This window comes from Spea bombifrons, chromosome 2 (genome assembly GCF_027358695.1).
Source record: "Spea bombifrons isolate aSpeBom1 chromosome 2, aSpeBom1.2.pri, whole genome shotgun sequence".
NCBI classification, from domain to species: domain Eukaryota; kingdom Metazoa; phylum Chordata; class Amphibia; order Anura; family Pelobatidae; genus Spea; species Spea bombifrons.
Genome location: NC_071088.1, coordinates 23906899 through 23926377, shown reverse-complemented (window position 1 = coordinate 23926377; position 19479 = coordinate 23906899). Strand labels below are relative to the sequence as shown.

The 19479-nt window shown below is 39.0% G+C and overlaps 1 protein-coding gene across 2 annotated transcripts; it reads right to left on the bottom strand.

Moving 5' to 3' along the window:
- Window positions 1-11466: 11466 nt before the first annotated feature.
- Window positions 11467-18926, bottom strand: TNFAIP1 (TNF alpha induced protein 1). Of its 2 annotated transcripts, XM_053457156.1 has the most exons (7): window positions 18846-18926; window positions 16895-17241; window positions 15038-15207; window positions 14378-14467; window positions 13106-13158; window positions 12748-12943; window positions 11467-12132 (listed from the first exon to the last, which is right to left on the bottom strand). In XM_053457156.1, exons 2-7 carry the CDS (start codon window positions 17106-17108, stop codon window positions 11896-11898), a joined length of 960 nt encoding a protein of 319 aa, XP_053313131.1. In that variant the 5' UTR covers window positions 17109-17241; window positions 18846-18926; the 3' UTR covers window positions 11467-11895. The 2 variants fall into 2 exon arrangements, with proteins under 2 accessions (XP_053313131.1, XP_053313132.1); XM_053457157.1 differs by lacking the exon at window positions 18846-18926 and having other exon boundaries at window positions 16895-17247.
- Between the last annotated feature and the right edge of the window lie 553 nt (window positions 18927-19479).

The following is a 19479-nucleotide window of genomic DNA, read 5'->3' as shown; positions in this document are numbered from 1 at the left end:
ACATGGATTCTTCTTCATCAAAAAAGGAGTAAGTGTCCAGGCGATACTGCTGTCCGGTAGGAAAGGTTATGCAAGTAAATCATGTACAACTCCCTTTGCCATCCTCTAAATGACTATATGTTTTGTTCCGTCACACACTTATCTTATCACACACATCTCCAAGGACCACCTTTACAGTCATGGTAGGACCTCAGTTCAGTTCATATTACAATATGCTTTCCTTTTCAAACTTATTTTCTTTATATTAAATAACCTTATTGGAATAAAAATCATCACAATCCAATGCTTTGGGATTTCTTTTAGCTGAATATTGAATAAGAGCCGTGTTAAGTGGGTATAATAAATCACCAAGCCTCCAGGCTTTCTAAAACTTTTTATTACTGTGCCAGTTTTTATTAGAGATCTGTTTGGATAGTTTCAGTTATTAGGTTTCACCAGACAGAGATGGAATGCTACTGGTGGAAAAAAATGTAATGTTTGCAGTTTATTACTTTTTACAGTGTTTACTTTACTTCCATTTTCTGAGACTTGGTAAACTGTAAATTGTAAAGATGATCATACTTCTCAAGTGGTCAGTTAACAACCTTAGAGAAAAATCGAATAATGAATTACAGCTCATTTATCTGTTACAGCTTACAACTTATTTATTTTGTATTAAAAGCCCCAGTGGTTGTAATGTGCAGTACTGTCATTGAAATAGAAAAAAAACTGAAAGTTCATAGAGGCTACGAATCACAAATTATTGATTTGTCTATGCAGTAGAAACCATTAATATCAAATGTTCTTATATGACAGATGTCTTGCCAGCTACGTGTAGCTCTCTGGCACTCCCAGTGTACCTATGGAGATTTTTCCCTGAAAACAACTCAACTGAGAACAGACGTTGTGTTCCTACCCAGAAGACTCTCAAACTTTTAGCTTACATGTGCCATTACAGATAAAAAATCTCCATCGACATATGAGTCTGATCATGCCCACAAGGGCAGTCCAGAACCAAAACGCAAGGCAAATTTCCTCTATACAAGGAAAGCAAGCTGTCAGGTCCCATTCAGGCTGCGGAGCTGCTTCTCTCTAGTTCCCCTGTCTTGCTACAGTTCCCCTGTCTCGCTACAGTTCCCCCTTGGCTGTAATCCATTCCTTGATTTCCTTATGCTCTGTCCTGAACTTCTGATTCTAGAGTTTCAGTCCTGCTCTTAGCTTCAGCTTCAGACTGTTTGTCTCAGTTAGCAGTCTAAAGGTATGTCCATCTCTGTTCTGTGTATATATTTAATGTTAAGTTTCAACTTATTAATAATTCAGTAGGCAGGGTTTAGCGCTAGGACCCACCGAATATTGGAGTACTTTGGCGTAGTGGTGGGCTAAGCATACTATGGCCATAAGATGTGATGGAATCTCCAATTGTTATAACATAGTCCTAGGCTAGTTCCTGTATTCACGTTTTTCTGTCTCTTATGTGCCTTTGCCCTCTTTTCCCTGAATCATCTGAGGATCTCTGTTCCTCTCTCCTCTCCCCATGTCCCAGTTAAGATATCCTATCCTTGCTTAAAGGAGAAGCGTCTGACTATCCCGGCTCCTCTCTCCATCCCCTGTGTTTCTTGCCTTGTTCCCTGTCCTTTGTTGTGTCCTGTACATGTATGTCTTGTCTGGCTACGTTTCTTGCTCGGTCTCCCTGTTCCTTGTTCTGTCCCCCGTGCTTGCTATGTTTCAGCTGTTACTCTGCTTATCTTCCCTACTCCCAGCCTGCAGCATCCTGCACTTTCGTCTCATGCCTGCTCCAGGGTGCCTGCAGGATATCACTTTGTTTTGTTCTGGAAAACATCCGCTGCTATGTCAGGGCCCTGGTATGTAGCCGTACAACCCTAGATGCCCACATATTTGAAAGAAACATTAAAGTTGTTGCAGTGGTAAAAAACAGTGAAATTCAATTGACCATGTTCTTGTGTAGTAATGGCTTTACCTTGGGTTATTCCCATGGCAGCTCCACCTTGGTGGTCACCATCCTCACTGCTGAGCACAGTCCTCTGTACTATAAATTGGCCAGCTGGGGAGATCAGTGATCTCCCTTGAGAAATGGCACACCAAGGAGCCTAGAAGGTGATCTCCTCAATGTTTTTTGCAGCAGAGGAACTACTGCCCCTGGATCTGGCTCCCTAGGCCAGATTGATTTGTGAATCATGCTTTTGAGGATGAGACCTTCTCGGTTCCTTCCTACAGAACCATCTTATGTCACGGCATTGGTAACATGCACGCTAAAATATACTGTGTGTTCGGTATTTTCAATATTTTAAATAATTGTTTCTCTATTTTTTTGTGGCACCACACTCACAATTAACTTTTTATGTAAACCTACTAATAGAGAGAATAGATAAAATTGTAACCTCCAAGGAACAAAATTGTAATATCCAAGGACAAAGCATTAGATCATTTTTTAAATTCCAAATGAATTTTCATTTCAAATCAGCAAAAGCATTAGTGATAACTAAAACTATTAAAAAATACATAAGAATATTTTCTTTTCAGAGCAGCTTATGATTTTACAGGCCATGTCAAAGGGAGTAATGCATATCCGTCAAGAGATAATTCTGTTGCGACCTTGGAACAGGCAATTTACGCTTGCAGCTGGCTCAAGTGTTAGTTATATTTTAAAAAAAGTACGTTCTCTGTGCTGTGTGTATGTGTTTCATGATGTGAGACTTGCACAGGGTCATTATAGATTGTAAACACTTGTGGGACTAGTGGAGGTCACAGTGGGTTTGCCATTCAATTAACTTTTGCAGCATGGCACAATCATTTTCTTTACAAATAACCAAAATAAAATAGTTTCTTACTTTCTACGATTCCATGATCTTGGGTACGCGGGGGGTACAGTGTCATTTTTTTATACAGCCACAAAGCGGTGCGCAAAGGTGTTTACTATGGGTGGATTGGGGTGTTGGGGAGTATGTGATGGAAGAAAGAGTTCCTCTGCATGTATGTTGTCATTCATTTACATTTCCACAATTCTTTTGTCTGGGGACTTGTGTCGTTATTGACTTTTTTAATATAAATAATTAATTAATGTATCTTCTTTTGAACGCCTTGGAAGTTGTCTGTAGTGTAAGCAGGTCATTGAAATAATGATTTGCCTTTAATAATTTCACAACATTGTGTATTGAATGGTTAACGTAGTATCAAGATTTCCAAAGTGTTTCATTGGGAATTGCTAGCATCTTTAACCTTTGGGAAAAAAAAATCAATAGTGGATATTTGCACAATTATAGGGAAAATAGCACATTAAACACCAATGAAATGATCAATATACTGCATATTGAACATGTTTGTTCGATAATAGTACTAGGTGTTTTGTGCTTTGCCGTGTGTGAAAGCTTCTATTTTGCTGATAAAGAAGATGAAAACGATCTCTAGCTTGTCAGTATTATTATAAGCTTTTATTTATTTACCGCCAACAATTTACGCAGCGCTTCTTACAATACATACATTCAAAGGATATTACAAAATTACAAGTGACAAAATATTGGGTAAAGAGGGACCTCACCGCAAGCTTTTACTAAGCCAATCCTCGCTTTTAGTGCTGCGTTTGGCTATATTATCCTTGTGGAATTGCATGAAAATTAATTATCTATTTGTATGTTTTTATTGGCAGCTGCCAGGCCATTGAAATACAGAGACAACTAGGTACCATTATTCAATATGATGCTCAATCCATTCTGTATTAGGAAGAAGAAAGTGATAGTACCCATTGTGTTAATAGTTTATTCCAATACAATAAAGCTAATAAAATATCATGCTTTATTTGTGCCTTTGTATAAATCCCAAACCTAATATTTTGTATAGAAAAATGAATCCTATTTTGGTGAAATGGGATGATATACAGTGCGTCACATAAATATTTACACACATAGTCCTTTACATATATTATAGGGTTAGAACCTACAATTGAAATGTCACAGGCCCAAGCAAAATAACCCATCATTTTATTTTACACAATCATTTAAACAAAAACAAAAGAATTGATTGCTTAAAAGAAGCACTCAGGCCCTGTCGCTATGTTAATTGTATAGTGGATTGCATTTTGTTATTTGAGTTAGAAAATGAGACTTCTGTCTCTTTTAATTCCTCCCCCAGCTACTTCTACTGAAAACAGGAAGCGTTCGTCAGTACACTTGCACATGCTCAGAAGAACTTGCATTCTAGTCAAGGGAAAGAATTCGGTACAGCCATTATTATACATAGGGGAAGCTGTAAACCAGATAGGGAGGGCATTAATCAGAGGAGCGACCATGAGGCCAGCTGTAACTGAAGCAGCAAAAAAGATCTGCAACAAGAGAAACCAGTCTTGGTGGAAGAGTGGTCTGGAGAAAGCTATTGCAAGAAAAAAAGGATGTTATATAGATATTTATATATCATGTTTGGATTTTGCCAAATGGATCATGAGAGACACATATTGAAATCGGTTATGGTTTGATGATACCAAATAGGCATAAACGAATATGGGGTTTATTCACTAAAGGGACATATAGCAGGAAAGTTTGCTGGAGAATCGTGGTTTTCACCATACCTCAATATTCATTATGAAGGGCCAACGGCAGTAAGTTTCACCTGTGTGGAAGGCTGAGCTGGCCTTGTATAATGTACAATTCAAAAGAAGGAACCTTTGTAGAGCTCTGTCTGATTTACCTATACAGTATACAGGCCAGCCAAGCTCTTCTTGCAGCAGAAGGTCACTGGGGCTGGACCTTCCTAATGTATAGTGAAGTCAAGGAGTTGGAAAAGAAACAACTGCCCTGCAAACTCTGCTGTCTAACCTCTTTTTAGTGAATAAACCCAAAAGATCGAAAACATCATCTATACAAAAAAGCATAGTGGGGCAGTGTGCACTTGAGTGAATACTTATGCCACCAATAATTGTGTTTAACACTTGTCACAAGTAAAAATATTCTTATCGCCTAAGTGTGTTGATTAAATCAAATGCTAAATAATGGCATTAAAGCAATTTAAATTCTATGCAGTAACAAAATGCAGCAAAGTCTAAAGGGTGAATAAGTTTACTAGGCACTATAGAAAAGCGCTTTCTTCTTTTGCATTTCAATTTTATTTAATGATGTTTTCGGTTTTACTTTGGAGTTTTAAGATCTTTTTGATGTTTCACCTGGGCTTGATCTAAGTAATTGTTAATGAGTTAATGAGTCGATTCTCCTTTTGAAAACGTGACTTCAAGGTGTTTGTTCCTGTTAATAATTAAGCCCGTGGGGTAAAACACATCATACATCTTCACTTTTACCTTCATCTGACATCCTCTGTTAATTTGTTTTGTACATCTTGCTTTGAGTAATGCCTTTTTTCCCACTTTTCACACTTTTCAGCCCGTAACAACCTGTTAAGTTTGTGGCTTTGACACCTTGTCACACAACCTTAGGAATAATAAAAGTAAACAAGCAAAATGACAGAATTTAAAGTTAGATAGATGGATAGATAGATAGATAGATAGATAGATAGATAGATAGATAGATAGATAGATAGATAGATAGATATAGATAGATAGATATCTCTGAAAGTGATATTTGTCTGATTTCTGTGACAATTTTGCTTTCATTCATTCAAGAATAATTATTGTATTTATTGAGCCAACTCTTCGTGTACATTCTTCGTGTTCATTTTTTTCGTTTTTTTTTGCAGAAGGGGTTAATACAGGGTTAACTTGGTACGCACTACGCTGCAGCTTTGATAGACCCTGCTGGCGACCAATAGAGTCGCTCGTACCGACTTTTAAAATCCTGGTGCCGCAACTTGGCCAGGGGAGACCACTGGCCAATTCCATAGTAGATTTACTTTGGTGTTTAGGGCAATTGTCCTGCTGCATTACATACCTTTTACTGATCTTCAGGTGGCTGATAATCATCCTGACATTATTCTGCATGATACCTTCATAAACTTGGGAATTCAATGCTTCGTCAATGATGACAAGCTGACCGGTCCCAGAGACAGCAATGCAGCTCCTTCCAACTTACTTCCCTACTGGGATGATTTCATGTTGGAATGGAGTGCCCTTTTCACGCCATACGTAGTGCTGCGTGTTCTTCCCAAACGATTCAACCTTAGTTTAATCAGTCCACAGTCCCAGAAGTGTTGTGGAGCGTCAAGGAGCTCTTTGGCAAACCTCAGGTGAACAGCGATGTTAAATTGGAAAACATTGGCTTCCTCGTGGAAACAGTATGTCTAGCTGAGCCTCATATGAACTGTAGTTAACAGCGGATGATGGGACAGGTGTTTTCACAACTCCCACAATGCCTAGTCATGGTGGACACCTGGCTGGCAGAACATCAATAGAATTGTAATTCACAGCTTTAATTCTGCAGCTTTATCTACTGTAAACTGCACGTTCCATGACGCTCAGCCAGCATCATGGAAGTAGTATGTCTGGCTGAGCCTCATGGGAATTCAATTCAATGTGTTGGATAATTTTAATATGCATGACTGTGCTGACAAAAATTAAGCGTGTTTTTAGTAGTGATGCAAGCGCAACATTGTTAAGTGCAATTGCTTGTATTGGTGAGTTCCGCGAGAGTGATTTAAAAAAAGTGTCAACCAATCATCCAGGAGATCACTGGATGATTGGTTGACACAAGCGCATCAACCAATCATCCAGGAGATCACAAAATAATCCAGAGGAACATGTAAAGAACTGCTCACGATTCCACAAGAAAAGGAGTCTGCAAAAATGGCATCCAAGGAAGAACTGCAAGGTGAAAACCACAAAAGGCTTGTCTCACATTTGCCTAAAAAAATGTCTTGATGACCCCTAAGACTTTTGTGATAATATTCTGTGGACTGATGTGTTAAAAGTGGAACTTTTTGGAACACATGGGTCACATTACATTTGGCATAAAGCTAACTCAGCATTCCTCAATACGAGCATCATGCCAACAGTCGGAATTGATGGAAGGTTTGGGGCTTCTTTAGGACCTGTGTGACTTGCTATAATTGATGGAACCGTGAATTCTGCTTTCTACCTGTAGATCAAGCGCAGTTGGGTTATTCAGCAGGACAATGATCTGAAGCACACAATCAAGTCCACCTCTGAATGAAACAAAATGTATTAATTTCCTAGTGGCCCAGTTAAAGTCCTGACTTTGTGGCGTGACCTTAAAATGCAGTTCATGCTCGAAATCCCTCCAGTGTGCCTGATTTAAAACAATTCTGCCTAGTAGAGTGGGACAGAATCCCTCCGCGGCGATGTAAAAGACTCATTGCCAGTTATTGCAAACGTTTGATTGCAGTTGTAGCCGCCAAGGGTGTCACAACCAGTTATTAGGTTTACAGAGGCGATAACTTTTTCAAATGTGTGATATGGGTTTTGAGCTCTACCTTCATGAAATGATCATTTAAAAGCTGCATTTTGCAGTTGTTCACGTTACCTTTGTCATTATATCAAAATAAGTTGTATGATTTGAAAACATTAAATGGGACAAAATAGCAGAAATAGAAGAAATTGGGAAGGTGACTTTTTTATACATATATATTGTAATGGGTATGGTTAGAAAAAAAGTGATGGAAAACCCCTCTGCTAAGAATTAGATAATAGTAAGCGTTATTACTACAAGAATTCTGGCTTGCACGATAGATGTAGATGAATGTGTAATGATTACTATTTTGTATATACACCAAGGCCACTAGATGGCACTAGAGGACCCAAAACCAACCAAATCAATTGGTTTAACACATTTCCTAAGACTATAAAACCCAATACATGCTGCTGCATGTTTATAAATCCTTAACCGTCTGAGTGCCAGGGAAGGGGACACTTTTTTTCATGGAGAAAGCTATATCAATTTTCATAGTTCTGCAATAGCTAGATTGGAACCACATAAGCCGTTTACACGTTATATAGAGAAAGATATATTTTCGCAACAAATTAAGATAGTATATAGTATAAAAGCTTTTAAAGTATAAAGCTAAGAAAAATAAATAACCGTAACTTTTTTTTTAAAGACCCAATCCCTCTTGGTAAATGTATCATTATATGTGTATGTACATAGCTGATAGTACACAACAACTTGCTGGGGCACACTTGAGATGGAGTTAAATTGAATAATAATGTTAAAAAAAATGGGGCTAAAAAAAGTAATTTCCGCAAGTATCTAACCTTCTTGCACCTCTGTTGCTTCTTCTTTTCCAGGCTACAATAGATCATCGGGCCCCAATCACCAACATTTTTTTATGCAGTAGGTTTATGGTAGCGATCAGCTACACTAGGCTGCCTACTTCATGGACTGACCACCGCCTAAAGCCAGCGATCAGATGTTATCATCATCTTGTATTTATATAGCGCCAGCAATTTATTACAATACATATATTAAGGGAATATGACAAGACTATAATTGACAGACTAATCTAGAGTCAATATTACTTTAAATTTCTTTTATATAGTTCGAGAAGCTATGGATCCTTCATGTAAAATGCTCATTAGCACTCCCGCTGCAGCCAGTTGTACGGATGCTAGTTAAACATCAGCTCTGATGGCTAGAAAGGAGTACTACCGAGCATGTACACAAAGTATGCATACAAGTAGTCCTTGCTTTCAGCAGAGGCAGTCGGGGACAAGCTCAGACAGAAGATTTGTTTTCTAAAGCTAATAACTAAAGTATGCGTTCGGACTCCGACATGCTTTAAATATGAAAATAAGGCTGAATTGGACATTTCAGAGGAGCATTGGCTCTGCGAAAGCTGCAGGTGGGTGGACATCTGTCCAGATCCCAGTGTTCATGCGCGGCAAGCCTTCTCACCGACTTCAATGGGAATGCTTTCCTGGCATGAAACCTCTGAGCTGCTGCAGCAGGAGCTTTTCTTCTGTCAGGTAAGGGCAGGGATTTTTTCCCCTTCATTTTAATATGTATTCTTCTTCAGAGGGGGTGGCGGTGACATCAGTCTGTCTCTTTAATATTTCCATGTTCCCAAAAGTTGGCTTATTTTCACCGGAACTAATTTGGAGGCATTTAGTTTACCTGACCTGTCTCAGGACATTCGCTACTTCCCCACCCTAACAAATGCTGTCTGGACCAATCATCAATAGGAATACACCTATGTGGGTTTATGTCACGTTTAATCTGTAAATACCATCCCTTATGTGCATTTACTAAAATTGTCTTTACTATCCAATTGCTATTTATGTACCATGCACTTACTTGCTGTACTTCTGCATGACATGCACAATGTTACAGTTCACCGTTAAAGAACTTGGGGAATAAACAGACGGACACGCGCGTGAAAACACATTCTTTATTGTTATTAAAAAGTTAGTGTTTTTTCCAGTCAAACATTTACAAGAATTTCTTTAGGGTTAAATAACTTAGTTTAAGAAGTTTGTGTTCTCTAAGTCTTAAACATGGCTGAGTATATCCTCTCATTGAACGTAAAAAGAAAATGAAATGCTATCTTGCAATGAAATGAGTTGCATAATTCCTCAAAATACATCATAGGCAATGGTAAAAATGTGACCATGCAAATGTAAAGAGCCAGAACCCATGAAAAAACAATCATTTTAAAAAGTCTGCTTTCGAAGACACCAATGTTATTTTCGACAGCTTTCTGTGTTTGCCGACGGCGCTTTAGAAGTTCCAGGCTGCTTTCTATGATCAACTATTTCTGTACAATGTGATTTGGTGGAAACTGTCAAGTAACACAGTGAGTGCCTTTTACTTTACAAATCTGTGTGAAAACCACCCATGCCAATTTATTTGGGTTTCTGTCTCTAGCCCGGCAGCTACCCCAGAAGATGGCAGCGCACTACTTTATTTTCCCTGAAGAATTTGCCTGTGTCTTAAGTAACCTTGGACTACTTCCAAAAGTTTGATGCCACTTTAAAGCAGTCCTTTCAAAAAGTGCATCAGGATAATGAATTGTTTAAAATGAATTGTTAGTAAATGTATAGTGCAAACAGGTTTACGCGATATATATAATCTACTCAAATGCATGCTTCCTCATTATCCTGGTTTTTGGGGCAGTCCTGCCCTACATCTAACCCCCCTCGCCTCCAAAGGCATATCGATTTGGACACCAGGAATGTTAAGAAAACAAACATAGCTAACAAACTGTACTATGAGGTAGGAGCCAATCTATATTATAACATGAAACTCAACAAACCTCTTAGTAAATCTCTCTGTCTGTACATTTTCTAGATAAAAATATGCCTTTTCTGCTGTATCTTAAACCGTAAATAGAGGGCACTCGGGAGCAGAAACAAGGGAGCCTGCAAGAAACATCTGGCGGGGGACTTATCAGTATAGCTGGATATTTACATCCGAGTTTTAACAAAATTGATAATGTAATTACTACAAAATGGACAAAACCCATTTCTTTTGGAAGACTTCATATTTAAAAACCCAAAAGGTCCAAATAGCGAGATATGATTTCACCGGATACCTACCGCAGAGCGGCAAAGAGTATCTGCACGTTTCTTAAAAACATATCCGGCGAAAAACTTAACTACAGCAACAAGGACTGACACAGCTCAGCACATCAAGTCTTACAAGGAAAAGTATATCCAAGATATAAAAATTAAAACGTAAAATATTTTTTTAAATTAAGACTGATATTGGAGTATGAGATCTTCTATAGTTGTAACTGAAGTACTCAAGGAGGTAACTATTATTCTGTAGGTACTGTAGGAGTAGATAACATATCAGAGTGGAGAGCTACAATGGGAAATTTAAAACATATGGCCCTAAACACAGTATATTTCCCCTAAAAGCTGTGCTTCGGGGTTTTCTGCTGAAGGTGAAGTGAGATTTAACCATTAAGCTTAAAAACAAACTTTATGGTCAAGATTCACTTTTTATATACAAAAAAAAAAAATATCTGCCCCTAAAAAGCAACCAATGTTACTTCTAAACTAGTGGTTAAGGAGAGGTCAGTGGTCTTTTCCAAATCACCTCTTCTGGCTTTATCATCAACATAGCAACAAAATGTCATGCTTAGAGGTATTACTGTTAAAAAGCTAGTAATAAAACATTAAAAAATATTTTATCAAGTTAAGCTTAGTAAAAAAACGTAATTCTCACCGAAGCTATAGAAGTAGCTCCACATCCAACTAACTCTATATAGAGTCAAAACCTGCAATGTATCCAAGGAGAACGGAATTACACGCAAAATGGTTTTATTTCTCGGAAATTCTGTTATCTCTAGCTCTTGTTCTACTGCAGTCCCATATACACGGCGAACTAAAAGACTTCTCATGCCAACGCTTCATACCGTGCCTATGGACACTAACCATTTTTCATGGCAGACTATAATTGCTTGCATGCGCGTCATTAATGTGTGTAAATACCTGTGCTTGCTTATAGAATAAGGCACTGCTGGTGTTCTCCAATGAATCCATGTGCACAATCATTAAAACGCTAAGGTGACTAAATCCTGAAGTTTTGGTACTTTAAAAAGGGTCAAAATCAGGCAAATGCCTTTAAAAAAAAAAAACAATGGCTACAATCTGAGATAGCGGTGCATTTAAATAGTCAAACCTGCACCATAACTATTATTAACTGTTGTGGGTAACTGAGATGAAATCATAAGCAATGATAAAAATATGATGAGCAGATGTTTTAAGATTCTCATGGAAAAGAAGCCAGTAGCAGATATTTATAGGTGTCGGACAAATGGAACATCCTGCTTTCAAAGAAGAGTTCGCTAGGAAACAAAATATTTTCCCTGCTCCATCTAACAGGCTTAACGGAATCCATGGCACTTTCCAAATAAAACAAGCTTCACATTAAACCGCAGTGCGGATAATATTACATCATGTGTAAGAATTAAATTGCAAGGAAACGATAATTATGTCCTGCAAAGAGGTTTTTGGCTAAAACTAAGCAGAGAGAGGCTCTTTGCTGCGTTTCCAGACCGGAGTCAGTCCCTGTGAGATGACTGATGACCGAGCTGCCGATCATCATACGTGCTGTATCGTTTGACGTGAATACGGCGCACGCGGTCCCGGAGCTCGAAACCTTCGTCGTCTTCGCTGTGGCATGCCTGGCTTCGTGTTCGGCTTGTGGCTTCCAGCAGAGAGTTATCAGGCACCCGGGGGGTCTCGTACAGCAACACATTCAGAGTCTCTTCATAGATTCGCGCCTCTGGGAATTCAACCTAGCAAAGCCATGAAGAAAAACTAATTTCAGCATAAAAACTAATCTATCACTTTAAATAGCTGTCTAGCACTCATACATCATTAATATTTATTGCTTTATATAGTGCCATCATATTCCGTAGTGCTGTACAATGGATACATAAAATAATGTGTAAAACAAATCTTATTATAATACTTTAAAATTAGTTTACGGTAATATTCCTGTGACATGGCTGCTTTTTCTAGAATAAAGACTAGTTTCCAGTCCTCAATGACAGTGGAAGGTTGCTCATATACACTTAGTTTCTTCGCTAAAACAACCCTACATTTAAAGGGACAGTTTCATTTCCTATACAGCTTCACCAAAGCATTCATATCACTTTTCTGTAATGCTGGGTTTTCCTCTTTGCAGAGAATACTGCAAACCCCAAGTGAAGTTAACATGTGTAGTATAATAGGAAGCTTAAGATTTATTGTTGGTTAAGACAATTACTGGCATATAAGAAAACACTTTGTTTTAACATAAAACAAATACTTATCTGTGTTACTAATTACATCCAGGTTGGGAAAGCAATTATCTACTTTACAAACGACTTCTAATAAAATAAAGTAGTTGCCAGAAGAATATCGAGTACCTTAGTCTGTTTTTTCTCGGTTGCATATACAATGGAGGTGCAGCATACTTCCGCTAGCTTGCGTCCCTGGCCGTAAAAGGACCAGCAGCAGATCTCATCACCAATCACATCCTTGATAAATAGCACACGTCCATTGAAGCGAAGGGAGAGCTTGTCAAACAGCTCGATGTTTTTCAAAAGGTTGTCATCAGAGTTGCTACAGTAGTGGAAAAGAAGAAAAATATATGAAATACTCAATTATTTTATATTTGTTTTCTACCCAATTCTGTGACCTGTACATTTAGTTCCAGTCTCAAACATCCAGGTTTACACACATGAATAAACATTATGGATTTTCCACAGTCTATGAATAACCCACCTTGTGTAAGAGTACTTGTTATTGCTTCTGTTGTACAGCAGTTTGACCACAGGCTGGAGAGAAACATAAAAAGATGAGATTGGGATTATATAGTGGCCTCAAACAACTAATGCAACACCAATATCAGTAGGTCTAAACTTTATACAGATTGGACTGTTACAGTATCTGATATTGTGATGACACAACTTTGCAAATCCCAGAATAATCATAGGGTTTATACAGACCACAAAATTACAAATCCCGCATGGCTAAATTAGGCAGCCATTAAACTATCTGAAAACTGGTTTCCCATTAATCCCAGTAGGAATTTGGCAGTTGAACCCAGCAGACCCTCTAACATTCAATTTGGCATGATTCAAGCTTCTATGGACCCTGCAGAGCTCAATAGACGAGCCCAGGGAGCTGCTACAGATTTTGCATATTTAAGTAATAATTATTTTATTGTATAGTACAGACTTGATTTTTGGGCCTATAGTCCAAAAAACATATACTTGAACAGTTTACACAGAAGAATTTTTTTTAAAAATGGGTTTATTGGCAGGGATTAGCTTTTATTTAAAGATGTGAGTTCGTAGAACATCTCATCTCCCTAATATCACATCTAGAAGACAGGCTGCACTGGCCCCATATCATACACAACAGCATCACACAGTTTAAATGTTAACTCTCGCTGGCCAGCAAACACCCTGAAAACCCAGTCCACGCCCAACAAATTAGACTTGTGCATTCCGATTTGTACAAAATGGGGATTTTACCAAAATTTGCCATTTCAAAAACGAGAAGGGACCCCAACATAACAAACGAAAACTAAACAAAGGGCTCAGAATTTTTGTTTGTGTGTCCCTGTGTCCTTGATGCGCAGCCCCCCTTCTTGTTCTTCAGTCTTCTTTCTTCGTCCGCTTCTCTGTGGACATGGCCTCTCCATGAAGGCCATGTGTACTGAGAAGCGGGCAAAGGAAGAAGACAGAAGAACAAGAAGGGGAGCTGTGCGTCAAGGAGACAGGGACACAGAAGCTGATGGCGGGGAAGGTAGGGAGACATTCAGAGAGTGTGAATGAAAGTGTGTGACAATGAAAGAGTTAATGAGGCTGAGGGACAACAAACTTTGTTTTCGAATGTCAAATACACTCAAATTTTCTTCTGAACTGAAAGGGCAGGAAATTAGTTTGTCCAAAAATGAATGGACCAAAACTTGTCCAAATCATTTTGTTCTATTTGCACAGGTCTACAATCAATGTAATTTCCCATACTGAGTGACAACTGAGTGACAACCTTGGCAGATGACTCAATCAGTTTTTCTTCTTCTTTAGGTGATGTAATAATAGGTATGTTACAGACAGCTTCATATGAATCATTCTTATCCTGGAAAAAAATCCACAAAATATATTGTTTTATATAAGATATATATATATATATATATATATTATTTTTTTTTAAGTTAAATGGAAACAGTTCATTTTAGTGCACTTTAAACTATGTTACTTGAATAACAAAGCAACAATAAAACAAAAAGATGGGAGGAACAAGCGCTATGCAAGCCTAAACATTCCTACATGCGAGATAACTAGTCTTATTTTCTATTCTAATACCTAAACCATACCGGTTATAATTTGCATGCAGTATAATGCACTGAAGCCCATGCAAAATGCACCATAGACATTGAGCATGAAACTAAGGTTAAGTGCTCCTTTAATTAATATATATTTATTATCATGCGTCTTTACTAGTGAGGACAGCGACTTTAAATAAATTTGCATATTATGGAAGCAAATGCTTATACTCGTATTCAGCCTGATGTATTTCAAACAATGTTGCCTTTGTGAGTCTTTAATTGTTCAGCTTTGATGAAAGCACTGATGAGCTGAGCCCCTGCATGATGAGATCACCACGTGTCACACGCCTTTGGAATGTGTATTGTGGGCTAATCCTCACCTGTAACGCTGTCTGGCACCGGTCTACCAAGCCCTGAATGAGGTAATATTTGGCTTCTGCCATTAGCTCCTTGATCTCATGTCTGTTCTTTGGGAGTGCAATAGCGTCATCTCTAAGGTAGTTCAATATGGTCCCGAAGTGTTTACCGCATCGGTCAATTAGAATCCAACCTGTAGAAAAAGTGGAGCACTTGAAAAATGATCCTACAATAAGCATCGTAAATGGTTTCATTTCTGTTCCCAAGCTGCCACGTCATACCGTGTCAAAGAATATCAACCAAATCACTACGTCATTTTGACTATTGGTTCTGCAGTTATACTAAGATCCAAAGATCTATGAATGAGCACTGTGTTCATTCCTTAACATCTGCACAACGCTCTGCAGCAAGGTCAGCCAGCATGCATTGGACTACCACTCCCATTACTCACAGGCCGACGGTGAAAAGTGTTGCGGACCATTGCCATAGAAGCGGATAGCATTCAACACGACCAAGGATTAGGATTAACAAACGCCAATTTATTTAGTGCCACGGCTGCATGAAAACAACACTTGGTTCAAAAGTACTGTTTCTACGTAATAGCTTATTCTAAAGTCAGAGTAAAGCGGTCCTTGAAATGTGCAGCCGAGATGAGGACTTGGTCAGAACCAGTATCCGGGAACTGCTACACGATACGAAAACCTGCTAAAGGACGGCTAGGAAAATCCGATTCACCGCTAATACAAACAAAAAGCAAAGCATTTCTCCTGAATGTGCATACACTAATATAATATAATATAATATATATTAATTATATTATAATTATAGAAGTGGTTTTCAGGATTATCAGGAGAAAAAGGTGTTAATTTTTTTAACCAACTAAACTCCTTAATAAGACACAATTGATTAGATGAGTACTGAAATAGTAAAATAAGTTACCGTTGGTAAAATGTGGAACTCGTGGGAAAACATGCAGTCATGTAGAAGGAATGTCCTAAATTGTTCCTTTCCAGTAACAAGCAATTAACATGTTAAGCGCAGACACATTCAAGGCTCTAATCACTTTGCACTTCTGCACCGTACCTGACCAGCTCACCGTACAAACATCTACGTTATTCAGCAAGAGAGCAGGACGGTAGAAGAATACAAGAGACGGTTTTCAGCTGAACCATAACTTTGTTCCATACGGAGGATTTAGTCATTGTTTCCTGCGGTGGGATTACATGGACGAGCGACTCTCACCATGTTTATGTTAGGATAAGGACTGTGCTTTCCGACAGGCACATACCAACTATTCAGGAAAATGTGTCTTTTCTTCTTTATAATTGCTCGGTATAGACCGATTATAATCAGCGCTGGAGTACAGAATTCAGGAAAAAGCAAAGTTGGAGAGCACCGGTAGCTTAAAGCCGTGGCCCCGAGGTTTCCGGGTGGCCCATAAATGAAAGGCTTACTGGTTATGCGTGTCACTGGCTGGTACTGTACATTTTAAACACAGACACTGGATTAAGATATAGATCAAAGGCAGCTCTATGAAAACAAAAACCAGTTTCAAAATGTTCCCGGCACAAATAACTGCATGGACACATACAGAAAACCGGCCCTCGAACAACAAAAGTGTAAGGATATCAAACTGTTTCAAAAACAGGAAAAGGCATTGATTATAATTCTGGCTCAGGCCTGATTCCTGAAAGCAGTTACAGTGCGGTCTATCCGTAGACCATAGAGGTTAATGGCTTCTCAGAAGACCTCTTACCTTAATACATACGCATGTCCGCCTGTACCATCCTTCCCAATGTCAAGCTCTTAAAAATACATTGCTTGTCAGGAAAAGTACAGCCAGTAACATTACTAGAACAACAAGGGTGTAATTATCTCACCTTCTTTGTCAGTGAGGACCTCCATACGGCCGCTAAACATGGCTTTCAACATGGTGTCATGCCTTGTGAGAACCTGAACCGTGGTGTAGTACAAGGAACCTCCAACATTGAGCCGCACATACTTGTTCCCCAGACAGCCCCCTTTAAAGCTGTATGTTTTCGGCTTGGCACCCGAAGCTGGGCACATGGCTGTCAGGCAAGTGTCTCCGGACATCTCTCTCTGCAAATAGACGATGACTCTGCACACAGTGGGCTTCACGTGTGCCGCCGTGGTGGGATGCTGCAAGCGGAAGGCCTTTCAAGTTAGCAGCATATGGGTGCCTGCTAACTTTCCACACTTTTTCACCCTAATGATCAGCAGCAGAGAGGAAACAACAATGAAATTTTAAAATTAACGATCAGTCCTGACAATAAAACGGCACACAGCCTTCTTCCAAGTTTAGTTGTACCAAAAACGACGACAAGCAGTTAAAAATAAAGTCCTAAATATGAAACAATAACTGTATAAAACCACAACTTTATGAATATTTTCTTGAGCAATTGCATCTCGCAGTCTATGGCTAATCAACCGTCCGGCCAGATAAGGTCCAAACGATCTCCTGCTTGAAGCGTCCTAACCTGGCCCTGCTGCTTGGAGTTCAATACAAGAACGACATTGAATTCCCCTTTGCTTCTGTATGTTTATCGAGTGACCGATGTAACAAATGATATATTAACTGGTCTATGTAATAAAAGAACTCCAAGCCACAAAGCTATTAGCTTCCTTTGAGCTCCTAATAATGTCCAGTGAGGTCACTGATTTAGAGAGAGATCACAAGAGCAAATTATGTCAAACTCACTGTTTTTTTTTCTATATCATGGATTGAATCCTAATCCTTGCGTTTATTCTGCTCTTCTTTAAAGACTCTTTTATCCATCTTTACTTTCATGTGCTTTGGAGAGCCACCTCTTTTTAGTGTCCTATAAAACCGAGGTGGAACCAAACCTCAAAATACAAGAACGCTTCAGCGAAGCAGTCAAGTCACTCGTTTTCTCTAAACACACATTTCCTCCAAATCCCTTTGGGAGACACCTCGTGTGCTAACATTAAGAGCTGGAAATCCCAGTTCAGATACGTTAATCATCCTGTTTCCGCCAATTATTTATGGATGGAAGAAGAAACAGAAAGAGTGCCTGTAATTAGATTATTAGAGTGTATACCATGATTTGTGTAATTTTATAAAACTAAAATGATGGGATTATGTGAAATACACCCATACACGCCCAAGTGAATCCAGATACCCCTTTTAACATCATTAATCATTAATGGTGTTATAGAGCAGAAGTTAAGGGTCTTTGGCAAGATCCATGTAAATAACTAGGACCACGTTCAGCTAGCGGGCCACCGGTTGGAGAATAACAAGCTAAACAAGGATGATGAGCCATGAAAACTAATTCAAACCCCCTACAACAGATAAAGCTCTTACTATTTTCATGTGACCACCAACTTAAATATATAACGGCCCACCCCGTGTCAAATACCCTAACGGACCAAACCGATAGCCGACTGTTGGTCATATTTATAGCGTACAATTATTTACGCAAGGTTCCAAATGTGGAGCAATCACCATGGAAACAGCGCTGTATTTGTGATATGACTGCTCTTATTAAAGCAATATCTGTTAACTGACATTTACTTATTCGTACAAATCAATGAAGAGTTTGAGCAGATCGCTCTACTTTAATCAGAGTTCACTAACACTGCTCTTTTAGCAGATATGGTCACCTATTCCTATAATAACTTATATAGCGCTATTATATTCCATAGCACTGTACAATGTGTAAACAGGACATAAGAAGAAGTGCATCACATTACAGTGGATGCGACCCCATTTATTTACTTAAACCATCTGTTATGGAGTTCTAAGGCCTCCGTGTTATCATTCCCCTACCCGCAGACACTTCCACACACCTGCTTCTCCAGGCTCCGCCACCAGCCTCACGTACAGGATCCTCCAAGCTCAGCTCCCCGCAGCTTCTCCCATTATTTTTTTCCCCACTGCATGAGCTCATTTCCGGTATCAGTTGCCACAGAAACCTCCCAATGACCGAAAAGAGATCTAAAAACAAGAGATATAATGTCCCTTAATAAATATGGCTATCAGACCAAACGCCTACTCCGAGCGTCCGTCTCTCACATAGTGGGGCGTGATTGTCGGCGTCTCTTGTGCTTAGAACTATATGATGCGTTGCACAATGGGACATGTAGTCCTCAAGCCCAGTCGTTTACCATAGAAATGTCTTAAGAAAGCGCGCAATTGCACAGCGATTCCCACAATGCACCACGAAAAGGGTTTCTGTTTGGTGCGGTGAGCTTTATCACCTATAGCCTGACATTATGCTCGAACCATTTTACTGGCTTGCTATTGTATACCCGTTACCCGTACATTTGAGTGACGTAGCATTTCCCTTTAAAAATACATACTCCTTATTAACATACAGTGTGCGGAAATAGTCACAAAACTCTCTAGTAGTCTCGTGGAATAACGAAAAAGTAAAAACGCAGGATGAAATACGTGTATTGATTAAAGAGCTCTGACTCTGTA